Source organism: Uloborus diversus, unplaced genomic scaffold (assembly GCF_026930045.1).
Source record: "Uloborus diversus isolate 005 unplaced genomic scaffold, Udiv.v.3.1 scaffold_359, whole genome shotgun sequence".
In the NCBI taxonomy this organism is placed as follows: Eukaryota; Metazoa; Arthropoda; class Arachnida; order Araneae; family Uloboridae; genus Uloborus; species Uloborus diversus.
The window spans coordinates 157,253-167,369 of NW_026558526.1; the positions used below are offsets into that span (position 1 = coordinate 157,253).

A 10,117-nucleotide genomic window follows, 5' to 3' on the forward strand; every position below is an offset into this window, starting at 1 on the left:
TACAAAGAATCACCATTTAATATAAAAGGGAGGCTTCTTTAACGAGTCCTGCTAAACAAACTTCACATCTTTGACCAGTTTTCATGATTCAGATTGATGCTCGATTTTTTCTTCAAGATCTTTTAGCATGCTGCTCAGGAACTTAAAAAGATCGCTTAGATCTAAACCATTCCATTTGTTCTTCCTTAGACCTTTCAAGCACTTTTTTAACTCCTTGATTTTAAACCTCTCTGCCAATGTTAAATTGTTAATCATATCTGTATATTTACACCAACTATTAGTAAAGTCTTCACTAGAGAGTAAAATTTTGATTTGCTGTTGGCACAGAAAGGAACTTTCCAATAGACAGTTTCTAGGGCAATCCAACCATAAATTTATGAAAGCATCATTTAATGTATCACAGCATAGTTCTGGGGAAAATGTCAATAAACCTATAAACACATCTATTGTTACTAAAATTAACAACTTTTTTGAGGACTCTAAAATATGATTATGCTTCACAAAACAACTAGCTACAGAAAACATTGAAAAAGTTTCTTTAGGCAAAGAGTCAGTCGATTTCAAAAGTATACTCACAGCTAACCTCCTGAAAAAATTAATTACATTGCTTACACTAAAATCTATTGTTCCAACATTCTCTACAGCCTTCAAAGAGGGTTTCAAACTTGAGCTCAGATCACACTTGATGTCTTCAATGCTTAAATTTGTATCACACCAATCCACAATTTTATTACATACCAATTGCAATGATAATTTTGAGCATGCTTCTAAAAGTTCATCTCCAGTACATTTGATGTCTTCTGCTAATAAAAGGGACATAAGAGTTTTTATTTCTGTATAGCAAGCATTAGAAATAAAGTCCCTAGACTTGAAGGTTATTAATGATTGTAACAAAGAAATTGCAATAAATCCAGTACTTTGCTGATTTTGTTCAAATGGATTATTTTTGGAAGCTTGAGCAGGATCTTGTTTACTTTGGCGAACGTTTTCTGCATACTTAAGTTTTATGTTTTTTAATTCTATGTCTATTTTTCTAATCACTTTTGAGACCATGCATTTAGAAATAAACTTGATTGTTTTTACAATTTTCTTCAGAGATGATGCCCGTAAAGTTGAAAATGCCTCCACCAACTGGCTTTCCAATTCTTGTGTATTAATTGAGGAATGTTTAGGTTTTGCTGTTGTTAAAGGAGTAATTTTTCTTACTTTCTGGCTTTTTGTTTTAATCCCATGAACAAAATTATATATTAGAACTTTGAACTCAACTAAGTACAAACAACATTCATGAATTAGTTGTTTATCAACTAATTGCTCTGAATCAATTCCCTTGAGTTGGTCCCCTTCTAAAAACTCAAGGGAGCAACTCTTGCTGCATAGTTCTGCATTATAGCCCAAAACATCTAGCAACCAGCCAACAATAAGCTGTAAAAACAAATGATTATTATTTTGCAAACAAATGGGAGATGACCCCCTATATATGATATATAAAATTTTAAAAATATCTTGGACTTCTTGAAAATTTTTAGCAACAGTATCAATCATACTCAGAAATTCAACAATCCAGGGCACAGTCAAGATAGTTCTTTGTTTTTGAATGGCCACCTTAAGCAATTTAAGTGTATTGATCGGGATAACTCTGTGTTTTCTGAATGATGAGTGATAACTAGCTATATTAGCAGGCAAAATAGTATTTTCTCTATAAGGCAAGAAATATATATATCCAAGAAATTTCCCCAGCAATCTTAAAACAAGCACCAGAAATGTATAAATCTGTTTAGTGGACTTTGAGTCTGGGAACGAGCATAGATCAAAATCGTTAAGTTCTAAAATTTTGGAAATGAATACATCTGTCAAGTACTGATTAAAAGCTGGGGAAGATGTGTGCTGAATGAATTCAACAAAGAAATGTTGCACACCGTAAAACTTTGGAGGAGGATTAGGTTCCCCAGTACTGAATGGTGTCACAAACCGCTCTTGTAGTTTTTCAAATTTACCTGGGAAATGCTTCTGAATATTATTCAGCATTTCATCACACCCTTCATTTATTTCTAAACACATACATCTTGAGACAAGTTGAAATTCAAAAAACAGCGCTAGATGGTACATGTTTGAGCTGGAAGAAACTGAATTTATTAGACTCCTCACTTTACGTGCGAATCGATCTTGGAATTTCGAGTCTACACAATGAAATGACTGCATTTGCCATTCCTGCAAAAGTTCATTAAACAAGTGCTGCTGCCTTGCAAAATCTACAACATTATCTGCTTGAAACATGTCTTTTTGGAAAAAATGAGGTAAATAATTTGAGGGTAATGGCTTTACATCGTTACTAATAGAGAGTAAAGATGTTTGCAAGAACATAACTAGTTCAGAAGAAAAGTGGCACAAGAATGTGATTTTACTTATTAATGTTAGTGTAGCATTGTCTAATAGAAGAAGTACGTGATGTTGTTGATGGAGAACTGAAACTGCAAAATAAACACAATTATGAATAGAAGAAAAGATATTGTCTGTCTGCGGTTTATCTTTATCCGTAACTTTAGCCGTTATCAACTCAAACAAAAAGTATAGCTCTGCAACAATATTTGGTACCATTGCTTGGGTAAGTAGCAAATTATAAATATCAGAAAAAATTAGTAGCTGATCTTTGAGCGTGACCAGTTCTGGATCAGGTATCACATACTGCAAATTTTCCGTTTCTGGCGACTGGTTAGGCAAACTTTTTGTTGAATTGCTTGGAAATTTTGCTGTAGTATCTTGTGAAAGCTTGGTTTTAGTTATTTTTAACATCTCCCGTTCAGTCTTCAAACTTACATCTGCTTCAACATAAGGAGTTGTTTTAAAACAATCATTTGACAATTTAGGCGGCGGACTGGCAAAATCGGACTGAGAGAATCTTGGTGAAGCCTTAATACTGGTTTGAATAGTTGTTGGAGTAATTCTCTTTTTTCCTTTACCACCAATTGTCCTTTGACCAGGAGACAAAGTCACAATATTTTTATCGGAGGCGCCAAAAGAAGCCTGAACATTTCTTGTCTTAAAATTCAAATTTTTGTTTTTATCTGCCAGAGCAATATTTTCTTTTTGCAATCCAACTTCATGAATATTGTCACGATCATTCGGTGGGAGTCTTCTAATTGGGCATTTAAATTCTTCTTCATTTTTCTTTACATCAAGCTTGCTAACATTGTTGTCCACTTTGCTATCTTTAACGCATGCAGCGCTTTTTGCGGACTTTTTTGGAGTTGATGGATAACAATTTTTAACATTTTTATTTAATACCCAAGAACAATTTTCTCTTACATAATTTACAAAATAACGGATAAATAACGAATTTTCAAAAGGGAAAGTTATACCTTCGTCTTTGGTATGATTTGAATTCAACCAGTGTAAAAAATCCTTAAAATTTATTTTTCCACATAAAACATCGTTCAAGATAAGATCAGCCATAGTTCTAATTAAAACGTCTTTCCGTTCTTGTCCATATGTAGGATTAAAATGAGAAATGGTAAAAAACTCTGTTCTCACATCTCATCATCAAAAATGACATTAAACTTTCAATTTCACTGATGTCAATAACAACATATTCAATTTTGAGTAGCATATATGTCGAACTCGCGTGCTTTTACATGATCCGGCAGCTTTAACATTACTTGTTATTTTTTCTTTTTAAGTTTGTGCACGATATGGTGCATATCAATTCGTGATCAGACTTTAATTTCATCTTTCATCAATTCATTTTGTTTCATTTGACTCGTATGCGTAGAGAACGCGAGAACTGTGTGCCAAAAGCTTCTCCTCTCCATATCTTTGTTATAATGCTTCATATGCAGACTTCCTATTTTTACTCGAGTCCCTGTAAAAAACAGTTTAGGAATAGTTCTTAAGTTTAATTATAAACTAGTTTATGAAATCGTTAAAAAAATATGTTTTTGTTTAATGTTTTTTTTTTTACTGTACACCATTAATAAAGTAACTTAACTTCATCCGTAACGGTTTTATCAAAAGAATGTCTTTGTCAAATATGGCGATAAGCAACAGAATCCAGCAACCTTTTTCTGATATGGCGCCTAGATTTTGCTGCATGTAACGGACAATTTTCCTTTCATCAACAAAGGTTACGTTCTACAAGCTCGACCGGTAGCGCCCGCTTAGTTAATCACGTGACAGCTAATTATCACGTGCTCCAATCCACCAATCAACAGCTGAAAATGGTAACGGATAGATGATAGGCTACATGGACAATGCTAATAAATTGACTTTCTCATTTAGACTATCATTCCAGGCTTAGAAGGCTAAAAATGTAGTCTTGAGCAAAGAAGAGACCGAGGGGACATGATTCAGTTGTTTAAATTTATTAAAATGTAAGATGTTACGGGGCTGAAATTTAGCACTGAAAACAGGACAAGGGGTCATTGTTTTAAGCTATTTAAATCTCAGGCTAACATGGATATTAGGAAAAATTATTATTATAACCGGGTAGTGGAACCTTGGAACAGCTTACTGGAAGAGGTGGTAATGAGCACGGGAGTAGATAGTTTCAAGAGGGCCATTGATCTTCACTGGGGATTGTAAATTGACTAGGACCAGTCTAGCTGGGCCCAGAGCCTGTTGCTGGTCGTCACTTTTGTATTTGTATTTAGGGCCTGAACTCGGATTTCAAGTAGTTAGTCAGCATAGACAAATTTGAAGTCTCAGCCAAAACTCAAAAGTTTTAGTCAAAGATTAATTGTAAAATTTTAATTGATACATTTATACAGTCTGACATTGATTTAACGAACCTGTATTTAACGAATTTTGCGATTTAGCGAATTTTTCTTTTTCCACCACAAAAATGAAGGCAAAAACCCTTACCAAACAATAAACTCCGAAATAAATTATTTTAACAGCCAAAAAAAATTTTTTTTTTTGTTTATTTGAGTTATAGGAAATATTGAGTTGTTTTCTAAATCAGTGCTTCTCAACCTTTTTTTACTTTGCGGCACACTTAAGAAATTTCTAGGTCAACGGGGCACACTAAAAGTAATTTTGCAATGGTAAAATAGAAATGTTTTTATGGTTCTCTGGTAAAAAGACGTGGAGGGGGGACTTTTTTCATATGAATAAAACAATTATAACTAACGTAGTGTATTTAAATTTATTTAGAAAGTAGAAATATTTGGAATGTATTGAAGTTGATAATAAACAACAAAACTACCTATATCTGACTTTACAGAAAATTATATGCTTGTTTTAAAGCATTTCTGTCAAACATGTCATTAAAGTGCACACTGCAGTTAAACGATTTATCAAAAAATGTCTCAAGAAAGAAGCAAGCAAGAAATTAAAACCAAGCACTTAACTTCCGTTTGACACTAATGAGACACTTGAGCCTGCCTTGAGAAGAAAAGCCGTTTGATGTTCGATTCTATGCTGGAAGAGCTACAAGAAGTTCTTGATAAGGCTCTTTAGAGATGATCTCCGGCTGTTTTTTTTATAAGTGTGAGGGTTGAGAAGCTGAGTTCGCAAAGATATGTAGTTGAAAATGGTAGCAGCACATCAATAGCAAGACAAGAGATGGTGGGATACTCATTTTTAACCAGCAACCAAAATTTGTTCAGAAGCACTTCGCTCAACCTCAGTTTAAAAGTACGGTGGCTCTTGAGATCCATAAATTCTTCTTGCGCCTTCAAAGAAAGGTCTTTAACTGATGCATCCACAGAAGAAGAGAATGGAACGCGAATCCAGTCATACTGTTCCATGTTAATATTCTTAAAATAGTGCTGAATTGTCCTGAAGTATATAACTAAATGTTCTACCACCACATTCAGCACCTTTTCTTCCATGCCATTTCCTTCACATACCATGTTGACGGTCCGTTTGAACATGTCCAATGAGCAACGATCTACTTCTCTCCACTATTTGTCTTGCAACAAACTGGCGTACTACATTTCGTTTTATAAAATCAAAAACTGTCGTACCTCGTCCCTCAATTCGAAAATTCTTGATAGTGCCTTACCACATGATAGCCAGTGAATCTCTGGACGAAGAAGTAGGGAGTGGTGATCTGTCCCCAGTTCTTCACAACGGAGAAAAGGCGAGAACTAATAAGCCTCGATTTTTTGTGGAGTTCACGATTTTCACGACTTTAGCCAAAGCTGACTTCAGCTCATCTGGTAAGTTCTATGCCATGAGAGCTTCATGATGGAGGAAACGGTGTATGGTTTTAATTTCTAGTTTGCTAAGTCTCAGAATCGAGCTTTGAGAAACTACGATAAAATGAAATTAGTATCAGAACTGGAAAAAAGGAAAACAAAAGTTAAAGCTGGGGCTAAAGTTCTGGATGGGACTTTACAATCCCTGTCTGGAAGAGGGGGCAATACTCCCGTTTGCGGAAGATTTAGAAAAAATTCTGTGCTATTAGTTTATTTTGTGGAAATTAGAATCAGTTTAAAAAAAACTGGAAGTAATATGATCACAAGAAGTGTAAAAGAGGTGGGGCAGCAAATCCCGCCTCTCCCCTGTTGGGTATGATCGACAGGGCGAATTGAGAAGTTACAGAACGATACAAACGCTATTCGGTCGTAACTTTAAACTAAAATACATCAAGTCTCTTTCTTTTTTTATATAACTACAAAAATACTGCGCCACCCAGGTTCCTTGTCGTGACGCACCAGTGTGCCGCAGCACACCGGTTGCGAAGCCCTGTTCTAAATGTTACATCTATATTGTCCGAAGCAAAAAAAGACTTTTTTTTGGAATCACCAATTTTTGATGGGTGAGAACCAACAAAAAGTGATTCTGATGCTGAAAGCAATAGTGAAACTCCCATTAAAACTTATTTTATCAAATGCTTTTCATGCCTTGGAAACTAAAAACATATCTCATGCAGCAGGTTGCAAAAGACACAGTATTTTTTTCTCTCCATGAAGTCGAAAGAGAACCATTTCGAGTAAAGTATCAAGGAAAATTGTCCATTACTCAGTAGTTTAAAATTTCAAATTAACTAACGTGTAAAATAAGTCGTGGAATGCTGAATAAAAATTAAACTTTCTAATTAAGGATATTTTTGAGCAGCTGTTTATTTAGTGTTTTAGATAATGTAAGTGCATTTTTGAAAAAAACATTTCACACCCCGATATTACGAATAACCCCGATTTAATGTATAAAAGTTCAGTCTTGATGAATTCGTTAAATCAGGGTCCGCCTGTATATATTACCTCGCATTAGCCGACATGCCAGAAAAAAAAGGCGAAGTTGACCAGCGTGACGGGAAATTCTAATTTTCCGGCATGCCAGATAATTTAAGGTTTATTTTGCAACAAAACAAAAGTAAACTTCCCTATTGAGTTCCAATCAGAAAGCAAACCAATGTAATGAAAAAAAAATAAATCTCAACGGTCAAACCTTCTTTCAAAAACATTGTGTGTAGCAGAAATATGTGCTTGTTATTTATAGTTGGTCATTATTAACATAATTAATTATGAGCAGAAGCATGCACAGGAGGAGAAGGGACACCTGTTGGCCCGGGCTTGAATGGAGCCTAATACTTTTAAAATTAGGGGTCAAATATAAGGGTAAACAATATGATGGCGGGGGGGGGGGGGGGGGGGGGGGGGGGGGGGTCGGAAAAGTCATTTGTGACGGGCCCTAAAATTTCTGTGCACGTCCCTGATTATAAGCCAACACTGCAATTTGTCCATAATTAAAAAAAAACATTTTAGGTTCCTTTTATAAAGGTAAGTTTAATTTTTATTTTTTGAATAGCTATAGTAAATTCCTTAGCACTGGTTTAGGGGTAATAACTTACTGCTAAAATGTTTGCTTGGTTTTAAATTTTATAAAATTTTTCGATATTAAACAATATTTTTCTTACTAAAATAACAAACGACATTATAATCAAATATTTTTACAAAATTAAATTGTTTATTAATACTACTAAGATATGTATAGATCTTATATTCATTTAAAAGCTGAACATATGTTTTTTATAGTATTATGAAAATGGCAAGTGTTATTGAAAATCTGGTGACCCCCAAATTTTGCGGCATGCCAGCTAATGCGGGGCAATACGGTATATATAGACATATTTTTATAAATTTTCCCAGTAGAAAATCCAGAAACATTTTCCATTCACCAATCCTTTTACCAAACTAGAGCTTTTTTTTTTTTTTTTTTCAAATTAATGATTTTATTGCATTAGGCGAGGTGTGAATGCTTAGTGTGTTTACTTCTCTAACAATCTTGAAGCTGAATTTTGAACTAGAGAAGAAACAGATATAGAGCCATTTGGAAAGACAAGTAAACATATTCATTAACCTTCAACATTTTGCTAAAGAACTTTTAAATTTAACTTAGCCCCTCCCCCTCCCCCCAAGTTCAACAAATAGGAAAAGTTCTAAAATTCTATTGAATTTACATTATCATTTAAGTTAAATACATACCTTTGTGCATTAAAAATAAGAAATAACCAGAGTTGGGTTTTCGACATGACATGTCAAAAATCTGTCGAAAACTCAAATACAACCCTTATCGACATTTTTTATAAACATATGAGATCCCTCATCTTGAAACATGATTTCATCATAAGTTATTTTTCTTATCATTTAAGTAAAATAAAAATCAAATTAAAAATTTCATTAAAATAAAATTCTTTAAAATTAATTTGTATATCCCAAATATAGTTACAAACATTAAAACTTAAATCCAGTTTTTTAAAGTGGTTCTGTTTAAACTTTTTAATAACTAACAATTAGTTACAAGTAATTTTATCTATCTAAAAATCTTTCTATCTAATTACTTATGTAATATCTTTTTTCTTTGGAGTAAAAGCACAACTAAACGGATTAGCAGGCAATGATTAATTATAAGTAGGATAAATATTTTTAATGATATTTTTTTCTTTTGTAAATCTAGAAGTGAAAAAATCTCTCTTTTTTTTTTTTGAAGAAAATGAATGTCTTCCATCAAAAGGTGCGGATCTTAAGAGAGTTCTTCTCCAGCAAAAATATGTAGATAAATATGTAAAAAATCAACTCTTAACACAAAAAATGATAGCTTTTTAAGCTGAATCTGCGTCATATCCAAGAAGTTAGTTCTCGGTTCAGAATGTCTCTGCAGCAATAAAGTTAGTAAGGTCTAAGAAAACCAAATATTTCTGTCAAATTTGTGCAACTCATAATCCGTTTATATCAAGCCCATGTTGTTCAGTATTTATTGAGAGGATCTTCTCTAGTGTTGGACTGATCTATTCTAAACTTAGAAATAAACTTGGTATACAAAAGGCTACAAAACTGGTATTTTTCTACCACATGCTCCAGGGGAAAAAAATATTTAGAATGAGACTAAATAAATTAAGTGACTGTTAAATAAAGATGTCTATTTTATTAAGGCTGTTAGTTTGAAAGTAAGAAGAAAGTAAGATAAGTATACCAGATAAATGAGCAATTTTCTTACAATGTTGGAGAATTAAAGGAATTAATAATCATTAAGTTTAATTTTAGCTATTTATAATTACTTTCTATTCTATAATTATAATAGCTCTTTCATGTATTCTCTTTTTTTCTACAGACGAGCAGACTGTTGAATCAAAATTCTTGGGGTTGTTTACTCAACATCATTGTAGAATTCTGAAACTCCAAAAAATTATTCTAGTGTCTAAAATCAAAAACTATAAAACTATGATGAACTTTTTAATGTATTTTTTGTAATCAATATCAAACTTAGGCAGGATTTGGAAAGAATTTAAGGTTTTTGACAATTTTGTCAAAAACTATGTCAAAAAGGGTTTTTTGACATGACGGCCCCAAAGCAGAACACTTGACATTCTGCAACGTAAACCAAACATTGACCAAAATTGCTCTGCAAGTAGGGGAACATGGGGCAAAGTGAAATGGTGAAATATTTACTCTGCGCTTTTAGCTTCACTTATCTAGTATTAGTTTGGCTATGTAGTACCATATGTAGTCTATTCTAGTCGGGTAAAAAATACCACTGAAGATTAAAGCATTTGGTAATACAGGCAGTTTTAAAAAATTGATACTCATGTTGTAATATTTTGTTGTAAGTCAAAAATTATTTTTGTGACTATAAAATGATAAAGTTCTTGTTATGAACATTTTGAATATGAATTGAGACC

General features: G+C 33.2%; 1 protein-coding gene across 1 annotated transcript; it reads right to left on the reverse strand.

Annotated features, from left to right (window-relative positions):
• Nucleotides 1-578: 578 nt before the first annotated feature.
• Nucleotides 579-2,058, reverse strand: LOC129233364 (codanin-1-like). The gene is made up of 3 exons (XM_054867404.1): nt 1,510-2,058; nt 918-1,422; nt 579-586 (listed from the first exon to the last, which is right to left on the reverse strand). Exons 1-3 carry the CDS (start codon nt 2,056-2,058, stop codon nt 579-581), a joined length of 1,062 nt encoding a protein of 353 aa, XP_054723379.1.
• Nucleotides 2,059-10,117: the final 8,059 nt, after the last annotated feature.

Bases quoted from the DNA above. Each gene is read 5' to 3' on its own strand.
- LOC129233364 (XM_054867404.1), bottom strand. From the start codon at position 2,058: ATGTGTTTAGAAATAAATGAAGGGTGTGATGAAATGCTGAATAATATT. The intron at 1,423-1,509 runs GTCCAAGATATT...TTGTTTTTACAG, and splicing joins TTGCTAAAAATTTTCAAGAA to CTTATTGTTGGCTGGTTGCT.